Consider the following 21,888-nt stretch of genomic DNA (forward strand, 5'->3'; position numbering starts at 1 on the left):
ACCTCATTTTGGGAAAGTGTTCAAGCTGTTGCAGATACATGTAATATCAAGACTGTAATGTAAACCAAGCTCTGTGGCCCAGCAAAGAGCCATGTGGAGTCTTGTTCAGAGGATCTAGAGCCTCAATCCCTGTTGTGGAACTGTCTATCAGGAGTCTGTGGTGATGGGGAGATGAGGGAAGAAGATACAGTGAAGTTGTTACAGAGGAAAAGGGGAAGAGGCAGAGGGCAGTCAGGATAACCGGCAGAGTGACTGGCCTGGAATGGAGCTCTCCAACACTGGAGTGGCAGTAATACCAGTTCTGAGGCTGACATTATATCCTAGGACAATATGGCCTAATTATGGTTGGATGTGATTGCTGTGGATGTGGCTATATATGTGGCACGTCTGCAAGCTGTATAACACATAGAGAGTGACAGGATTATTATCCCCAGGCAGATCGTCATCGTATTTCTACACATGTTCATTTTATGAAGATCTCGTTTTTGTTGTCTGTACATCAGAGACCAGTTCAGCACTGGCATAACAACAACAGCTGCTTGCTGATGCATAGCTGGAAAGGTGGGGGTCAAAGAAAATAACTCCAGTCCTTCTGACCAGCTAGGGTGAGTCAGGCCTTGCCCCAAGGGCTATGAAAGAAAACGGGCAACTGGGAATGGACGACTACAGTTATATAGTTGTGATGGAGCCTTGTGTTGTGGACAACGTACTTCCCTCGAATCCTCACAACATGGTTTAATAACAACATCAGGAAATGTGCCAAGAGTAGGTATTCAACAGAGGCCAGGCAGGTACTTGAGCTTTGAAGGAGAGAGACTTCCTTTAATTGTGTGAATCATGATGAGAGCATGGGCCAGCGTGGAGTGTGCCAGGGTGCACTGCTAACCCCAAGCCTGCCAGCAGGACGGACATACACTTGAACAGTCATTGTGGCATGACACTTCTCACTTCCTGAGGCAAACACACCGTCAGCCTTCTCATAAGCTACAAACAAACGGATTTGAATCACCCTTATCAAGTTGTGACAGGATCTGACTTGAGGAACTGGACTTGACAGTCCCTCCATCACCCTCCCCATCACTCACGTTGAGGGGAGGGGACACTCATGTGTGTGAATACTGAGTTGGCTTAGACAATCCTCTGATATCTATACTGTGCACACCGATCCTCAGAGCGGACAGCCTTAAGGGAGCAATCAATACCCTCACATATTAATATTCAGACAGGCGCATACAGTCTGAATGGTAGGCAATCCACTTAACTGGAGTAGATAGTCAACCAATTTGGACCATTATAGATGAATATATCAGTGTTACAGGGGAGGATGGGCAGAGGATTTACCAGCCATGGAATTAGCTTTACCTATTTCCTCTCCAAATGGATACTCTTTACTATTCTTCTCATTCTATATGCAGGTGAGTTGTGGTGTACATGTATTCAGGTTAAACATTCATTTAAGAGTGAAATACATGTATATGTACCAGTACCTCTAATGAATCGGATCCATCCATTACTGCCAGGAGCAAAGGGTTTATTAAGAGTAAATATAGACCAGGAAAGTATCCCTGCTAAAGTATCCATAAAATTCTAACCATACTTGTATTGGAACTTACAACGACTAGCTATGACAGAAAAAAAGCCATTTTTTGAACCCTTTCATGGATTTTTACCTTTACATACATATATTATGAGATATAGTCTTAAGGACTTGCACTGTCTGGATGGATTATTTCACAGCAGTAATGAAAACTACCAGCATATTACGTGACCATCTTACATGAAGTTCAGACCACACACACCTTGATCAATGAAGTCAAACTTTTAAGAAGCACATAAAGGACTTAAAAAGAAATTTTAATGCCAGTTCTAAACTTTTTCTGATAAGAAATTAGTCAAACTTCACAAAAAAAATGGCACTGTATTAAAGTAGATGAATCAATCTATATCAGGTCAACTGTGACATTTAAAAAATGCTAAACAGGTGAAATACAGGAAATGCCTTTACATCATACAGATAACTGTGTCCGAAGATATATCACTTCATGTAACATGAGACAGAAATTAGGGTAGATCCCCAATCAATAATCTAATCAACTGACTGAAAGAGGCATACAGTATGTGCTTGTACTGTATATATGAGTCCATACATGTACATGGATTAAGTCTGGGGAAATGCCCACCACCTACCCATTCTATCACCTAGTGTTACAGTAATAATCAATATAACACTCATGGTCAGGTAGAATAACATGTAACCCTGGTGACCAATGTCCTACACTTGGCACTGCCTGAGATGACTAGTTGCCTGGATGTAATAGACTATTCTACAGGGGAATGTATGTGTACCATAGCTTTAAATGGTGTCAAAAGGACAACAAATTTCATTTATTAATTTATTTATTTGACTGGATGGTTTATGTCAAACTCAAATTATTATTCTTAAGTCTTAAGTAATCCAGAATTAAAACATAGAAATTTAAACGTTTATGTTTTAGTGTTTTATTGCTTGTTTTATGGCATTTCAACAAAATTTTAACATTTCTTATGTACATGTAGTTTTTATCTACACTTTAGTTAGGTTCCTTTGTACATGCATCATGTATATTTAGTCTTCAAGAGTAAGCTACAAGCAATTATTACAATAAACAACGAAACAAATAACTACACATCTGGTAGGGATTGTCTATTCTTGTTTGCAATTAGTTGTTTCTGGCCTTCATTAGTTCAGTGGCAATACTCCAGATGTCACAGACAGTAAGACAAACTTTATGTTATGATACGCATAAGGTCTCTTATACAAACAAAACTGTGTCTGCTTTTGAAGTGATGCTTCTACAGTTTTGCAAATAACCATCCACAATATATATGAATATATATACATTGTTATATATATATATATATTGTATTTTAAGATCCAAGTCATGGATGTTCACTGTAAAAATCCACATACATAGCATAAAATTTGTCAGCCTATCGGTATCCTTAATACAAAAAGAAATGTTATTATATGAAGAAGTGTAATGGTCTCGCACACACTAATATGTTTTAGGGCAGTATAATATTACAGATCACTAATAAATTTCTGTATTATCACATGCTTAATTTACACCATTCAAACAAGTAAATAAATATGTTGGATTATACCAGATGTAATTATTAAATACAATTTTCATATAGAAAAGGTTGTAGATGTGTTCCAGTACTTCAAATGAAAATGGGACCTATATGTACAGTAAGTTTCAGCTGTGTACCCTTGAATATATTAAATACAAAACTATATATTAAGTACAATAATAATACATGTAACAATGTGTACTGTAGATCTTTAGTCAGACAGCCGGATGGGTCTGCCACACCTCAAGATACACGTTAACTCATCTCTCCCTGCGCAGTACTGATATGTGTAGGTTAACCAACCCTCTCAGTCAAATCCACTAACAGGGCCCTACCTAGATTCCCTCCAAAAAAAACATGCCACAAGCCAGACAAACTGTGTTAATGAATGTATAAGTACTACAGACACTTCGCATAAAAAGGCCTGCCAGATGTAGAATGGCAGTTACACAAGTATCAGTAGCCCTTCTAGAATCTCGCTGGTTTATTAGTTGGCAGAATATTAAGTTAGAGTAAGCACTGCAGGGTTTTGTTCGTAAAAAAAAAAAGGGAAAGAGCAGACAACCCTGGCATATGCCAATTATTTAACCCCCAGTCTGCCCCATGAGACTAGTTTTCAAGCGAGTCACAAAACTGAATTTTATTATGTTAGTTTCATGAACATGTGTAAGAAGCACTGCAGACAAGCAAAGGCATATTGCACTTCAATTTAAATGACTAACAATCTGAAGATATGAAACAGACATGTATACTAACAGGAACTCTGCTTTAAAATGTGGTCAGTATGATATGTAGATTTCACAAATGTTAATTGTCAGTAACTGCTTGTACCCTGATTCCTCAACCTTTTCCCATATGAAAGGCTAACTTTTACTGCAATTTATGCTCACTTTCAAGATGATTTTGGAGATAAAATTACAATGGTTGGATTGGCTTCGCAAAAAAGCATAATACTTTCTGTCTGCACAGAAAAATGCCTTCAGAATATGCTTGAATAAACACCTTGCAAACACACCAAAAAGTTGAAGAATTATAGTAGTTTTACAATGTATATAGACTAAACAGCATATTTATGTATTTATGGTCTTTCAGATGTTACAACTCTGGATGTTTGCAACTGTGTACTAATATTTAGCTGTTATTCATCACTTATCAGGCAGTAATTCTAGAATCACAGCCTTTGTAATCCAGGAACAAACAAGGCTGGTTTGGTAAAAATAGGATGCAAAAGCAATCAGCAGTATTCTAGGATTTCCAGAAATTCCATAGTTAGCGTGTTTATGTTGGTCAAAATGCTGACTCAGCAGTAGTCTAAGTCTGCATGTCATAACCTCTTGGCAATAGGTACAGGAAACTGGAGAGTCCTGTTTATTTAAGTAGGTGCTAGTTGTTCTAAGCATTACTCCATAGTGGTGTCCTAGCAAGCCTATACCTAGCTGAACTAACTCAGTGAAGAGGGCAGTCTTCTACATGGTATAGACTCTTATGTACCATTTATATTTGCATATGCCTAGGAATTCTTGGAGGGAGAGGGTTAATAATAAGCAGATTGTATTTCTGAGGCTATCACTAACTCCCTGGTTGTGAGGTAAAGAGCAAGCGGTATGTCAGATTCCTATAAGCTTTTTGGAACACATGAACATACATGTGTATGTATGTCTGTGCTGATGTGTTGATTTTGTACATATACATGTACTTGTTAAAACAAACATACTGGAGAGGTACCCTAGTTTCTAATTCTATTTGCATGCTAACAGGCTAAATGAGTCCTGATATGTACATATTAATTTATAAATCAGGCACAGGTACTTCAGTTGATCAATTCATAGGAAGGTATTCCTTCCATCAGATTTGATTTGTTCCTTGGTGTAACTAGACTTGTGGTTTGTGCAGTTTAATGTAAGCTGAAGATCACTTATCTTCCACCAAAATGGTATGGGCATCTGCACATCACATGTGGGAAAGTTTGTCAGTAGCTTCCCAAAGCTGAATGGTTTAAGCCTAGTGCTTAGCAACAATTAAATAAATACATATAGATAAAAACATAAATAACTTGCACCTGAAATCGAAAACAAATGACTTAGCAAATGGGAACAGAACAAAACTTACTTGACAATACAATAATCTTGTCAGACTTCATAGTCGACTTTAACAGCTCAAGGACATCAGCTTAAATCTGGGAAATCGTGATGCTCAAGATAGTTAGTTTGTTATTTCCATATGTGGTGTCATGACCTCATTCCACAGCTACAAATGTATCTCATATTGTGATACACCCTAGTCCAATGGAGGTTCATCTAGATGCCTACACCCTTCTCTGCAAAAGATTTAGATTTTCTCTGTTTAAAGAACAGCCCAAATTGATAACCATTTTCTAGCCCATGTCAAAGGGGAGAGCACATTTAAGCCCTAGACAAAGCATGAAGCCATCACCCCAGTAAGCGCTTGCTGACATTGCAGAAATAAACAGGTGGTACAATTACAGCTGTTTAACACATGGTTCTTGCCTTAGAACATGAACATTTGGGGTGGGTAGTACTGGTCAGCAGTAGACACCCAACTGGGAGCATGAAACACATGGTAACCATTCCTTTAATCAAACACTTCCTGCTCTAAGGGAAAGAGTTATGGTGGCTTGAATCCCTCTAGTCCTCTAAATTTACAAAATCAGCCTTTAACCTGCAGAAATTGTGCCTTGGTTGTTGGTCTCTCTAGGCCAATGGGTTAACATACAAATAAACATAGATCTTATGCAGAAAATGAGAATATTACATTACATACAGCTATGATTTGTTAATTATCGGCACACGTAATCAAACAATTAGCCATAAGTGGTTGGAGTGGCAGATCTCGTTTCAGCACTAATTAACCACAATTATCATGTGTTAACACAATCAATGATAATTAAGAACATTTGCCATAGACAGGCAGCATTTAATAATACCAGAGAATGGATTAATGCTTACAACCTGTACTTAAAATAAATTCTTTTTATAGATGCTGTGGAATAGTTCTGTGTGAGCAGGCTTAGCATGCTTATCTTATATACATTTAAATATTATGAATGACAACTGTTTTATGTAACTTGTGGGCTATTTCAGCCACACTTTTGGTGACATACACGTAAATGTATGAAATGGAATCAGGAAATCCTGTTTTTGCAAAAAGATTGTTACGTAAAAAAAGAACTGTCAGACAAGAAAACCAGTGGCCGTTTAAGGTGGATGAAGCAATCAGAATCAAGCAAAATGTGTCACTTTAAAAATGCTAAACCATAGATGAAATAGAATAACATTATAAACGTATATTTTAAGGGAGGCATATTAGAACTTCACTTCAGAATACACAAGACTCTTGGTGAATGGTGTCATTTTGCCATCAGGTGATGGGCCAGGAGCAAAATTTGGCAGCAACTGGTAGTAGGTCATGATATGAGATGACCAATGTTTGCATCCATAGACCAGTGGTCAAAGGTGAAGTAGTGGGAGTACAGGTCGGATGATGATGGATTGCTTAGCTTAGTAGTCTGGGCAGGTGATTACCTTTGGCAGAGAGGATAAACACAAAGTAGAGCCCTAACTGATGGGATGGACTTTGCACCCTGGTTGCTGTTAGGGCAGCTGCTGTGTAGGTAGGAATAACCTGGCAAACTCTGACCCAGTGATGTCTCACCTTCTTCAGAGGTGGAGATGAATGGACGTAGGACAGAGCTCATTAATAGTACAGGTATGGTTTTTTGGACATTATGACTGCTTGCTGGGAAACATGATGGCCTTAAACTTGTATCAACTTGAATACTGGATCAATACTAGATAAGTTCCTGAATGTCTGTAGTCCCTTAGTAAATAGCTAATTGTACATGTGCTTCATACAGCAAACTTGTCCCACCTAAGACTGATTGATTATTCTGGGACTGAGGCAATAAAGTTTCCCAAACCCAGATGTATAATCTTGAAATATTCTTGAGTGCAGCATGAAACCCCAATTCAAAAAATAAATAAATAAATTTTCCAGCCGAGGAATTTTACGCTCATGTGCAGTTCATGCACGTTTTCTTGATGAAATCATTTGGTAGATGAAAACCATGTTCGACTGGGCTGCAACTGTAATAGAAAGACACGACTGGTGGCTTTGGCTGCAAGTCGCAGATAAAGGTGCTTAAATGACAAACACTCCTGTCTTAAAAGAGGATAAGTGTATATGGGGTTGGAAGAGGGAGGGGTTAAGATAGGTCATAGTCCAAAGTGCTAATTGGTCCTCTGTGCTCAGTTCTCATGAAGATGGAGGCCTTGGTATCATTTAAATAGGTAGCTATCAAATCACCACTTGTGAACCCCTCATACATCACGGATCTGCTTTCTTTATGGGAAGAGCTAAAATGGATGAATATAACATGGGAAATATGTTAAGTTTCTCGCAGGCTTCACCATGAGCTGCCCAAAGAACTTGAAAATAAAAGATACATAGGCAAAAGAAAAATATTTTTCGAATTATTTCCACACAGCCACTCAAACATATGTTCAAAGATAAAAAACCTTAAATTTGTTTCATCAAAAAATCAACGCAAACATTCAGGCCATGTATCTCATTTATAAATAAAACAAAATTAATACACATTTATGTCAAAAAAATGATCAACATTTCAAGAAAATCAAAAATATTTATAAGTCTTACTATATAAATGTGCATATGTGTTTTGACTGCTTTTAACAGTCATGGTAGCTTGATGGCACTGCCCCATACTGGTGAACTCTTGTGTTATGACTAGGGGTTATTTTGGGAGCCAAGATAAGCAAAGGGAAGGGACAAGACAGACTATGGGTGATGGATGGAGATAAGAATGGGTTAAGCAGGAAGGGGAAGCCCTAAACTATACGCCCTAATGGCTGAAACGACCTTCCTGTCAATAGACAGTCAACCTATTCAAGAGTTAATCATGTACCATTCAATGTGCTGCATCTGTTACAATATAATACAATAAATTACTTCTGAAGGAGTCTTAGCTGAAAACATGGCTTCTGTGTAGAGTGGCTGGATTATTAAAGGTGAACATCAAGTGGCAGTATTTCGGTAAAACTGATATACTGAAAAGTGCAATACAGAACAATATCATATGTTCATTTGCACCAGAAATGATAAAAATCATTTAAAATCAATATTAAAACCACAGATATAACCATGTGCATCCAGCGCAAACCCGAAAGCTGCTGAAAATGAATTGTGCATGGACACGCTACTTTGAAACTGTGTCTGTAACACTGAATACAACTCTACCCAAAGCAATAATGTTCATAATGAGCACAAACAAATTGCTGAGTAAAATGGGCATGCATAAAGCAATTTACTAATGAAGTTTTGGTGGAATTGTGAGTGAACAGAGCTATGCTGTACAATATGTTTTCCAAGTTAGATTCCCCCATGAAAAACATAAAACCATATACTTGTATTGGTTATGTTCAACAAGGATTCTGGAACTATTGCTTTGATTTAAGTACATATCCCCTACTGGTTTGAGCAATCAAAATAATAGCTACACATGTCAAAGGTTAAGAACAAAAACAGCCATAAGTTTGGCAAAATGGACAGTAATAGGCTACTTAAACAGGCTGAATGCCTGAGAAATACAAGCAGGAGATCATACATTCAGTGTGTATGTTGTGGCTGGCGCCTGTATATGCTTAGCATAATAACAATATTGTATCCCTACAGGTGCACATCATATATTTTATGATGTCGGTGAGCATATGGTAAGTATTATAAAGGATGATATAAAAGCAGCAATGATTTAACATGTAGATGGTTCATTGTGTGATGGACTTGTTTCCCTGTCTAACTGGATGTCCATGTGTTTTGTTTCAGGAATTGAGACAGCAAGCGGGATCACATGTTATGGAGCAGCTCAGCTATCCTGTTACAGTAACTTTACCCAATTAGTCATCCTAATACAGCGTAGAGATGAGAAACTAGACCAGGAAATGGATACATGTGGGTAAGCAGGACAAATGGAACTCCTACCACTTACTTATCAGGGTTTACAGCAAGTAGTTACAGCAAGTACTGATATTGGGGGCTAGCTACTCCGAGTGCATGGGTAAATATTTGTACAGCTCCTATGGTCTTAGCTTCATCAAGGGTCAGAAAACTATGATCAGGTACTCTAAAAAATGTAAGCATCATCACATACCATACATTAACGTACATTATATTTGTATGATGTGAATAAATGTTTACCTAAATATCTGTCAGTTTTCAAACAATATTTTTAATTCATTTGATTTCTTTATTTGATGAGTGTTTTATGCAGTACTCAAGAATATTCAATATTCATTAGAAAGAAAACACAACTTAATACAAGAACACTCAAGCAAAAATGTTGTGAATAGAGAAATTATTCAATTTATGATTCAATGCACATGGTACATGCAGAGATGTACTTTAAAAGTTAGTTGTTGTCCAAGTACATAAAAAATTGCTTAGATGTAAATGGGTAAAACTTTAAACAGGTGACCATTTGTGTTTGGATTCTAATACCGTTAAATTACATGATGATAACAGTGTTGGAATCGACCACTTTATTTGATGGTTTAAATAATCAAAGCACAACGTAAAAATTTCTTCCACATTATTACCTAGATTTAACCTTCAGAAGCTTTCACAAAATTGTAATGCTCTTGAGATAATTTTCCAACACATATTTTTGGGCTTCACTCCTTTGACAAAAACCAAAACAAAGACAAGATTGTCCAGCAGCCATCAGTGCAAAACCATGTTCCAACAAACAATCTGCAGGGAGGCTAGACTCCTAGATGTGAACAATAGAAGGAAGGCTGTAGTTAGCGTTAGCTATCCATTCGGACCAATAAAAGCTCTGAAGTGTTAGACTTGCAGGAAGCCTGGCCAATTAACCTCAACCTGAGGTCAGAGATGGCCTTCCTTTTAGCCATCAAGAGGTACAGCAGACTAAAGCTTATCTACAGGCAACAGATAATGTCTTCAGAAAAGCATAAAATCTTGGAATTGAAAACCACTGAGAAATCTGTATGCCCAGTAACTAAAAAAAAAAGTTACATTTAGTGGGTAATCTGGCCACCTACAGGAACAGTACATTGATACCCGTTTATATTTTAGATTACATGACTTGCGAGGCCAATGTGCTGTGCTGAGAAAACAAAGTTATCTTTTCCAAATTCACTGTGGTGACCATGTGTGTGGGCCACTACACAGCATGTTGATAAATCAGCTGAGCTATAAGTATGTGTTCTCCTCACTTGCACTGGTTTGCCAGTTTACCACAAATTGAAACGGAAGTAATATTTCACATAAAGCTAAATGAAAAGTTGTCTGTGAATCTACCAAGGCCTAAACACAAAATTAAGTCTTCAGTCGAAATCTGCATCCAACTTTCTGCATTCCTGGTTAGCAAAACAGCATCACACATGGAGTCACGCTTAACAGAAAGATCACATTCTAAACAAATTCTTCATAAACACTCAAAACAACGTACTGGCTCGCCTACCGATACATTGGCAGATTTTGAACTATTACTTCAAAGAAACAAGTACATTTACTATAATTTTGCCTTTTCTCATCAATTCGTTTCTCTAAAATATTACTTTTTTCAATGTAAGTCAGAGAAATGACACCTTTGGTGTGGAGAAGCAGTTTAGTGTCACATATTGTGTATGAAGAAGACTGACATTTGCATGATAAAGCAATATGTATTCTAGCTAATTATATTCCTCCCATGAAATGTACCAGTTTGACACATACAGACAGGGTCAGAGTCACACAGTGCATTGTTGACAGGAAGGAATAAGAAAGACAAGAACCTATTTCCTGTAGTCATATCATCCACATTAACCATTTGGTTATGGAGATAAATATCAAAACATAGTGCTAATTAAGCATTGTTTTTCCACAAGAGCAGGCTGAATAAATATAGTCCTATGTGGAGAGCGCTACATGTATGTAGGCAAGGGCATGAAAACTCTTTATAAATTCAGTAAAACCCACTGGCAACTTGATTTTTTAAAAATATATAACATTATGTAGTTGGAGTTAACTACTAAATTACTTGATAGAAACTGTGCTTGAGACTAGGAAGAATGACCTCATCCACAGAGTTCTGAGTGCAGCAGAAAAAGTACTTGAAATTCGAAGCATTTCAACTCCAGTTGCCCTGAGTCAAAAAACCTCAAGGTCCTTCACGGTTTCCCTGTTTGAACAGCTGACAACTGACTGTTGCCTGGGACAGGACACAGGAGTTCGTCCCAATGGTCTCTACTTTTGTCCTATCTCAGGACAAGTGCTAGCAATTCCTGAATACATCAGTAACATTTGACCTTAAAAAAACGTGTGGGAACATGACTCTGACAGAAGTACTGGTGTCCTTTAACCTGATGAAAAAATGTCACTAAGGAGCAAAAGCTAAACACAACTATAATTTTCCAATCCCTTTCATCTCCCCAAGTAAATTCTTTCAAGTTCTTTACCATTTAATATATCATGTTATATATGTATATATTAACAGGGCTAAATCAGTTTATAGTAATTTTAATTTGATGTTCACATGCAAAGTCCAACATTATGCACTAGTGTATGTAAATTAGACCCATCCATTGTAGACTCCATGTACAAAGTATATACTGTATGAAGTGTTATTTGTGTTGTCTTTACAGTGCATTCTATGCTGTCCAGGACTGTTTCATTCCTCACCTAGCTAACTGTGATCGTGTAGAACAAGAGATGTTCATCAAAGATATCGTCCAGAATATGGCACAACCTCCATATCAGTGCAAAAACCAGAGTAAGTCTCAGTAACTGTACTACTTAGGGAATTCCCAAACATACCTATGAAACACAAAATAATGTTTGTCAACAAAAAATTTTATTTTAATCAAATTTCAATTTCTGCCATATTGTATGTGTTGAGGTATTAGTGGCTTGCTGGACTTATGTACAATGGCTGGAAGTTTTCTAAAGACAAAACATCACAAATGGCAGAATAACCAATTCACCTGACACATTAAACAATGTGAACAACATTCTATACCATAACCCATCCCTCAACCTGCTACAATGTTGTGGCATTAGCACTCTGAACAGATGTTTTAAGGTTTGTTAACATGTGAGTTTTAGCAACAAAAGTAATATTTCATGACCTTTACTTACCTCTAAAAATGTTTTGTTTATGTGAATGTCTATTGTAAAATACATTATATGTACTGTAATTCCTTTCATTTTGCTGCATACAGCAACTCTTACGATGCAAGTGCATTCTTCCCTTGCTGCGCACATGCAAGTAACAATATTGTACAGTCTGTAACAGCTGCCAAGCCTTAGCGTGTGACCCCAATCTGATAAGGCATATGTTTCTGGGCATGTGCCAAACTATAACATGAATTCCTACCAGTTCCCTAAAGCTCAGCATTGTATTAGTGAGACAGGAAAAAGACCCAAAATCATCTTGTCCAAAAAAATATTGAAAGTAAGCATTCACCGCCTATGCAAAACATTTACCCAGCTTGGCTTACTATGGTTACTCGGTTACTTGTCTGTTACTGTAATGTTGATATATAATCATGATACGAAGCATGTTTACAAGCTGGAAAGAAGATATGTATGAGCATGTAAAATCAATACATATTTTGCCCCCCAAAACACAACATAAAGCCAAAGATTCTCATGTTATACACTTCAGAAAAACATGTACCAAGACATTCTCTCTAAGCAAGGCCTTCGTTTTCACCTTAATAGCTTTCTGAACTGTTTTGCAACAAAATTAAAATTTTAAATTTTAAAAGTCATAAGAAAAAATATAAGAAAACTGTGTCTTATGGTTCTTCTATCACAAACTTTTTTCAACCAAAACTAAGTTGATATGTATTTTCTGAGCAGCTGGAAATCTGTTGAAGTTACTCTGTTCTTGCTGCAAACAGTTGCTGTTATATGATACTGGCCAAGTCTCAACTGTTCCTAGCCACTAGTACACGTCATCATCCATATGTACTTCTCACTTCCTATCTGGGCCTCTAAAATAGTCTGACTCTAGAGCATGCAAGCATGCACACATACACACAAGCCTGTAATAACTTTGCAAGCTTTTCTGTTTAGTGCACTTGTATACCAATGTACCAAGCACTGAAACAGGTTTACTGTTGACACCTACAGTTTAGATGTTTGATAGTTCAAATACATGTGTTTTCAAAGGATTTTTTATGGAAGTTTTACAAATTCAAACATTTCCCCAAAATTATGGCACATGACAGTGAATCCAGAATTTCAGAGGTATAGCCACTAGTACATTTACGAAAACTAACGAAGTAAAAAAAATTATTCAAACCCATGAATGTTAAATAAGGCATATGTCTGTCTATTTTCAGGTATAGATGTATTAGAGAGAGCAGCCGCTGCTGCTCGCAATGGTATAGACTCCAGTCACCCTGGACTGCAGATCCTCTATACATGTGCTCTTCTTGGACTGATACACACTGTGATAAATCTAGTGATGACAAAAGAGAAGAGGTAACACCAAGGGAGGCAATTCCAGGCAAAGCGGACAAGCACCTCTGAAAGGATACTACAAGAAAAATATACTTATATGCGATGTTGATTCTTTATTTATTGAAATATTTAAATGAATATAAGGAAGAATAAACAGATACATTGTCTCTTAAAGCCTCCTGAATATCCTTCAAGGCCAGAAAACTTATCAAAAGATATAGCCTATCGTTTATCTTTTGAAACTCCACCTTGTAGACTATGGTGCCTTTATATAGAGTAAGGAAGAATTTATTCCCCTGAGGAAAAAAGCATTGCTAAAGCTATCTGAAGTCCATTTACACCTTAGGTCATTTATGATCATAAAATTTCCTTCTTGAGAAAACTTGTGCCAATGAATGCTTTTACACCACTGTCACCAAACAGGATCTGTTTCAGAAAGAGATTGTTCTTTACAGCATAAGACAACAAGGTTGTTTTGGTGTAGGCTGTAATGATGGTTTGCATGAACATTATTAGACATGTGCATGAGTTTTTATGCCTTGAGTTTTTTTTTTCACTCAGAAGCATAAATCAAACATCCATGAATTCTTAATTCAAACCAATGATGTACAATAATGGACCACAACTCAAATTTATGCCCAAACTGATCTCTTGAGGGTGCAGAAGGTGGGGAGATAACTCAGGAAAATAACCTCACCAGTTTTAAACCACAATAACTTATATTGCATATATATGGGAACACTGATTTTAAAGTTTTACTGAAGTCCAAAATAATGAATGGAACCTATTAATGTGTTTGTAGATAAAACAGCTGGGGTTTTAAGGGATGTCTTACAACTGTATTCATCAGCTTAATTCAACAAAATATGAAAATACGAGCAAAAATCTCTAGAAACTATTCTAACACAGCTGCAAAAACTGAACACAAGCATTACTGAATATTAGGAATAGCATCTGTATGTTACAGTAGATACCCAGATAAGACAGTTCCCTGACTTTGAAAAATTATAAGTGATGCCAGCCTTAACTCTGGCATTGTGAAGCTTTTCTGCATAACCCAAAACAGTTTGTACTGTAATGGAAAGTTTACAAACATGAAAACACACCTTAACTGTCACCTTAACTGTACCACACTAGAAATTGGCAACATCTTGCTATTCATTATCATGCCACTCACAGAACGTCACTGGAGAAGGTAACTACACTTCCACATCAACTCTTTCCTCATACATATGTAAGTTCCTACGCAACTTTGCCAACTCAACATTTCCAGAGCCAAATACATAGGTACATGTGTATAGACATTCATGAATTTAAACATGTTACATTCACCCATGTCTTATTCTTCCAAATACTTAAACATAATAAGCACTGAAGACAATGGTAATGAATGCCAGAACTAAAGTGTATGTGTGTAATGTCACTGCCATGAAGTCCACACCAAGGACATGCATATGTAGTACTGCCATCCACACAAACTATAATGAGATTATTACATGCCATAAAGAACAAAAAAGTTTGTCCATGACTAACTTGTATAGTTTTCCTCATTCTGAGAGTTCCATTGATTTCAGTTTTGGGGTTTGCTTGGAACACGGGATGATGTTTTACTAGAAAATTGTGTCAGCACTGAGAATAACATTTTGTGACATTTATTTGCCTCTAAAAATGAACTTTTGGGGTGAAAGTTTAGGTCATTTAGGGTATAAAAATGTCGTGCTTTTTTATAGTTACGCCCTTACCTTACATTGTAAAGAAATATTTCAGTTATTATAATGCATCATATCATCAGTGTCCAATGATATTTTAGGACATAAGATCTTCATTAACCAGTAGGTGTCAGTTTTTTTTCCATAAATATTATGCTGTTGCCCCCCCCCCCCCCCACCTTTTTTTTTTCTTAATTTTGTTCTTTGAAAGATGTACACAAAAATCCCACATTTTTCAATTTCATTTAAATCAGCCCACCAGCTCCATGTTAATGATACCACACAATTATTCAGTTCTATTCAGATTCAGAAGTATGGCTAGGAATGTGTTTTTGGTTGTCCAGAAAGCATTTGTGTACAAACTCTGACAAAAATGCAGCAACTCATGAAAATTTTCCTGACAGACCATTTACCAGTTATAATGGTCATAACATTATTATGCTAGCTGTACCAACTGTACATCACTGCTTAAGTTTAATGTTAAGAACACGACAGAACACAGATTTGCAAGTTTGTTGAAATCTAAATACTTGTATCATCCATAAGATTTGCTGTAGAAAAAATGATGCCAACCTTTGTATTTAAGGAAATATGACCACGTGGTGTTTTCAGAAGTGATAATTGTTATCATTTTTGCTCAAAATAGTCTTCAAAGTTTAAACCTACATGTATATAAGACCACATGACTTTAAATATGTTTTTAACAAATAGACATAGAGTCTACTCCAAACTTTATTATAGAATGGGTACATAATCGACCTGTATCAAAGAAAGCTCAACTTTTCCCGGTAAATGGACTTGCCATGATCACAGAAAGTTCATTTATGGCATTATCACTGGTATATCACTAGCAGGTATTGTACATTAGGGGATTTTTTATATTCTTGATTTAAGTACAGGTAAGTCATTGTGCTTTACAGACGAAAACTGTAAATAATCAAATCAAAAACAAAAGCCAAGTGGCATAGAAATTTGTATATTTACATATAATTCATTTTTATTTATTTATTTGATTGGTGTTTTATGCCTTACTCAAAAATATTTCACTAATAGGATGGCAGCCAACAATCCGGGGGAAACACACGAGACCATCTGTACTTTGCCGGCAGACCTTCCCACATATGGCCGCAGAGTAAGCCAGCATCAACTGAGCTGAGTGGACTTGAACTCACAGCGACCATAATGGTGATAGGTTCCTGGGTCATTGCACTGCGCTGGCAGACTAATCACCTCAGCCACCTATATATATAATTAAATTGGACTAAGAAAAAGTGGCATTCGGGTAAACATGGATTAGATATACATATCTACTTCGTGTAGATTAATTATTAGTAGATAATGTAGATAGTTCCCTGCTCAATGTAATTTTAAGTTGTATATTTTGTTTGATCTAAAAGGGGTTAGAATTATGTTTTTCAAACATAAAATGATGTTTGCATCATCCAAGGCTCAAGAAAACCATGCTTGTATATATTTAGAGGTGAAATTCTGTTAACATATGTATAAGAAAAATGATAAAGTGCTTGCTCTATTTTTATTCTTCAAGAATGATTTCATTTCTGTTGATGCCTGTCATAAATATGTTACTATGTTTTTTGTTAAGTTTTGTGTAACTATATAATTTGAGTAAATTTCAAACTAAAGATACAAAAATTAATGAATATATCTTCACTATGCCATGATTGATCCAGGAAGTGTATGCAATTTTTTTTCAAGCTTATTTTTTATTTTAGATTGAAATGAGTGGTATTTAAAAACATTGTTTTTATTTTAATTTGTGTGCTGTCTATGTTCAGCGCCATTCAGTTTTCAGGTAATAATGTTATTTGATTACCTCTGCAAAAATATCTGGACTTTAATACAGATTGTATCGTGATATATAAAAGTGACAAGTCTTCTACTATCTTACATGAAGCACATGAGAAAGAAGCTTAAAACAAGATGGTACAAGGCTGTTCTGCTCTTGTTTTTTTCACCTGAAATATCAGCCACTTGCAGTAGGTTGTACATTTCATCAGTTCAGTACAAAGGCGTTTTAAAAGTCAGGTCCCTCCACTGTATCTTCATTAAATATTTCTATAGCATAAGTATATATGCTCCTCACATTACTTAAAAAAAGCTAAAAAAACAAAGCTCCACATGCAAAAACTACAGTGTAATATGTTAAAATTCATGTCTATAAGCATGAAGGAATGTTAAAATTCCTTTCTATGAGCATGAGGGACAATGTTTATCTTTGTCTACTCTATGAATGAGAGATCTCATATATCTGTCAAGATGCTTAAGATGTTTTGAATGAAATAAACATTGATGCATAATACCATGATGGGTGGCTGTTATATGATACTGAAAAAGTAAAATGGCCTTTTTCCTGCTTTGACCAATGTTTAACACCATACTCAAGAAATTGAAATTTTCACTTAAAAACTGATGGTCAGTTTATTATGGGTGGAAGAACCAAGAGAGAAAACCACCAAGAGAAACCACCCATCTTTGGCATGTGACATGTCATACTGGGGGAAAGCAAGTGGTTTCCAGTGAACTTCTCTGTCAGGTAATGGTACAGTAGTGAGCCCAGGTCTTGTGTGACGCAGCATGTGAAAGGCCAGCAACTTTAATAGCTACTCAGTTAACATAATCACTTGTACAGAAAATGTCATTGTAAATTCAACAGTGAACAATATCATGCGCAGTGTATAAAGAAATGGTCCCGCCATAATGCCGGCCACCGTGAAGTGAATAGTGAAATATTATACAGATAGTGCATGCTATAGGGTGGGACATCAGGAATTGTCAGCTTAAGAGAAGTGATATTCAATGAGGGCAAAGCCCGAGGTGAATATAACTTGTCAAGAGCTGACAATTGCTGATGTTGCACCCCACCGCCTGCACAATATGTTTTATTTTACCGAAAAAATTCGAATTTGTACGTCGGTATGGGAACTACAACCACCATCCCATTGTTTACTTTACAAATGCCTGAGAGCTCTCAAAGGGAGATAACGCACGTGATAGCATGTTAGCACAAGATCGTTGGATATCACCATGTGAACGTGGGATAATACTTTGTGAGCGTGACATTAGATTCCTTGGCACGCATGATTGCTGTACATCATTTTTTGCGGGATATCATGTGACTGCCTTTCGACCAATTGAAACCAAGAATTACCCTAAGAGGTATAATGATCTTGAGTACAGCATAAAACATCAAACAAGTAAATACATAAATTATAAAGAAATATTGGTACTGTCTGAAACAATAAGGTTGGCATTCTGGCAGTAAGAGTTATGCCCCCTGTTTATGGCTGTACCTGTAGGTAGTCATAGTACAATAGCATCATCAGCCTAACAATATGTCTCAGATTAATAATGCTACAAAGCTACATGTAGGCTGGCATTTTCAATAATTTAACTGTTATTTATGATTATTAGACTGAGCTTTTATGCTACACACAAGAATATTCAACTTGTGCTATGGTGATCAGGCTTTGTAAATTAAGGGAAATCAAATTCAGAAATCTCTTGAATCACAACCACAATGGATCCAGCAAAACCTGGATTCAAGTGATGACACTGCTCCAGGGCCTATCTTCTGCGGCCATACCAGTGTTTTATATAACCAAGCCAAAACTGTGCTCTCTGATGATTTCAATGCATGAAATACGATCAGTTGGTTTCTTTTTACATTTAATAACATTTCAACATTGTCCACTAACTTAAGTTAGAGCAGTAGATTTGGGTAAGTGCCTTGTCACCTCAAACATATCCAACAAGGATATTTTAAATTACACAACAATGAATGGTGATCCACTGAAGATTCTGGTTCCAAAAGTACTGAGTTTTAGTTCCAAAAAAAAAACCCCACTGATTTCTAAGCATTCAAAGCAAAGCTATATAACACATGCAATGTCAAGAAAATTACCTTATGTTTATATAAAGTACTAAAATGGTTGTTCCTAAAGCACACGCATAGTTCTCCCTCCTTCACACTGGTGGAGAGCTCACATAGACCATGGTATGTTAGCTGAGATGCTGAACTCTCCAGGAAAGTCTCTGCCAGCAATGCTGTGGTAAAAAGAAACCATACATTTAGTCATTTGTCACTCAGCTTTAATAATCTACAAGGTGTATCTTGGGCTCGGTAAAAAACTTATCTCCCCATAGTGCGCTTTACACTCAGAGTTATCCCCCTTGATCACATTTATCTTGAAATGTGGACTATGAAAAAGATGTGGCCACACAATGGTTGTTATTTGCACTTTTCCCACTATGAAATGATCTTACAAATGACAAATGTGTATTGATGAATACAAATTTAACATTCTTAAAACCCATCAGTTGAAGCAAGGCAGCAGCCGGCTGCCTTTGCATAAGTGAAATATTCTTGAGTATAGTGTAAAATCGCATCTTTGTCTAAAAAAAAATAACTGCATCAGGTTACATGTACTTCAAATCCAGTCTTCTTTCCGTCACTCAACAATACAAAGACATCGGTAGATCCAAGTATATACATAAGACATGCTTGTTGATGGACTAGTGTGAGTCTAAAACTTACCTTCTGTTACCAACTCTTGTTTCTCTGAGGATTTTTGAGCAATGATTTTCTCTACCAGCTGATTATAGCTGCAGTTCCCCACTGCGGCCCCTACTTGAGGCTCCTGGGGATCCACCAGCCAGCCATGATAAAGGCGTATCTCCAACAGGTCAAAGATGATCAGCTCTGGGGTGTACTCAAAGTCACACACACTGTAACACAAAACATAATAACATGTTACTAAAACTAGCTGTAATACAGCGACATTTCCAGCCAGATGATACCTTCTAGAGTTTCCCCAGTCATACATGCAGTATCACATAACATCACAGCTTGCTTCAAGATAACCAGCTGTGATACAGTCCAGTCTAACAGATCAGAGATGATACATTCTGGAGTCTCCTCAGTCATACATGCAGTAACACATAACATCACAACTTTCTTCAAGATAACCAGCTGTGATACAGTCCAGTCTAACAGATCAGAGATGATACATTCTGGAGTCTCCTCAGTCATACATGCAGTATCACATAACATCACAACTTGCTTCAAGATAACCAGCTGTGATACAGTCCAGTCTAACAGATCAGAGATGATACATTCTGGAGTCTCCTCAGTCACACATGCAGTAACACATAACATCACAACTTGCTTCAAGATAACCAGCTGTGATACAGTCCGGTCTAACAGATCAGAGATGATACATTCTAGAGTCTCCTCAGTCATACATGCAGTATCACATAACATCACAACTTGCTTCAAGATAACCAGCTGTGATACAGTCCGGTCTAACAGATCAGAGATGATACATTCTGGAGTCTCCTCAGTCATACATGCAGTATCACATAACATCACAACTTGCTTCAAGATAACCAGCTGTGATACAGTCCAGTCTAACAGATCAGAGATGATACATTCTGGAGTCTCCTCAGTCACACATGCAGTAACACATAACATCACAACTTGCTTCAAGATAACCAGCTGTGATACAGTCCAGTCTAACAGATCAGAGATGATACATTCTGGAGTCTCCTCAGTCACACATACAGTAACACATAACATCACAACTTGCTTCAAGATAACCAGCTGTGATACAGTCCAGTCTAACAGATCAGAGATGATACATTCTGGAGTCTCCTCAGTCATACATGCAGTAACACATGCTTCCCAAACAATCAGCTATTGTACAGCTGCATGTGTATCTTCACAGGCCTCACATAATGCACTTCAGAGAATACTCATTTAAACTACGCTATAAAGGAGAAAAAAACCTTTAAATGATGAATAGATGAAAGAGCATCAAATCTAATTTGCAAATATGATCTTCAATATTTTTTTTGGATTTTTTTTTTCAAGAGAAAAGAGTATTTGAAAATATTTTTGTGGGTATCTGGGATCAACTTTTGGTATTTATCGTTGTTGCATAATAATGTACTAAATAATGATATGATGCTTGTCTTTTTATTAGGATGTAAATTTGTTGTTTAAATCGAAACATATGCATTTAACCTAAATTATTGTAATATTTATGAACATATTAAAATAAAAGTATGATCCAAATTGATATATTTATTTATTTATTTGATCCAAATTGAGGTTTAATACATTTCTTAGCTGAAAAGAACAAATTCTAGTGCAAATCTATTTATTAAACCTGTGTTACAACCTCATTTATGACATTATTAAACAAAGACTATAAATACCAAAAGGTGGTCCCAAATACCCACCATACAAAAATTATTTTCAAGTGTATTTGTCTCCTTAAGGAAAAAACGGAAAAATTAAAGACCACATTTAGGAATAACGTTTCACACTCTTTCATTAGAACTTAGTCATTTTTAGGTTTTCTCCACCTTTAAAATAAAATATATACATGTATGTCATTGTATACAAACATATATGTACATATTAGTGTTCAAAAGCTCATAGATGATGCACTGTGAGATTGTACATTATGAAAAGTCTCACACACTGTAATATAAACCAGCACAACTTTATACAAATAGAATAAAAATGGCTTCCTCCAAT

General features: G+C 36.5%; 2 protein-coding genes across 2 annotated transcripts in view; one reads left to right on the plus strand and one right to left on the minus strand.

The window, feature by feature from the left end:
- Nucleotides 1-21,888, minus strand: part of LOC135467913 (ubiquitin carboxyl-terminal hydrolase MINDY-2-like) — a 53,543-nt gene that overhangs the window by 7,725 nt on the left and 23,930 nt on the right. The window contains exons 5-6 of the mRNA XM_064745838.1: nucleotides 19,882-20,072; nucleotides 19,249-19,391 (exon numbers count right to left, since the gene is read on the minus strand). Of these exons, the coding sequence (XP_064601908.1) occupies nucleotides 19,249-19,391; nucleotides 19,882-20,072 (334 nt within the window). The remainder of the gene's footprint in view (nucleotides 1-19,248; nucleotides 19,392-19,881; nucleotides 20,073-21,888) is intronic.
- Nucleotides 162-18,073, plus strand: LOC135466628 (uncharacterized). Its single transcript, XM_064744219.1, has 4 exons — nucleotides 162-1,415; nucleotides 8,974-9,103; nucleotides 11,793-11,920; nucleotides 13,497-18,073. The coding sequence occupies exons 1-4, from the start codon at nucleotides 1,298-1,300 to the stop codon at nucleotides 13,640-13,642; spliced, it is 522 nt and encodes a 173-aa protein (XP_064600289.1). The 5' UTR covers nucleotides 162-1,297; the 3' UTR covers nucleotides 13,643-18,073.

Source organism: Liolophura sinensis, chromosome 6 (genome assembly GCF_032854445.1).
Source record: "Liolophura sinensis isolate JHLJ2023 chromosome 6, CUHK_Ljap_v2, whole genome shotgun sequence".
Taxonomy (NCBI): Eukaryota; Metazoa; Mollusca; class Polyplacophora; order Chitonida; family Chitonidae; genus Liolophura; species Liolophura sinensis.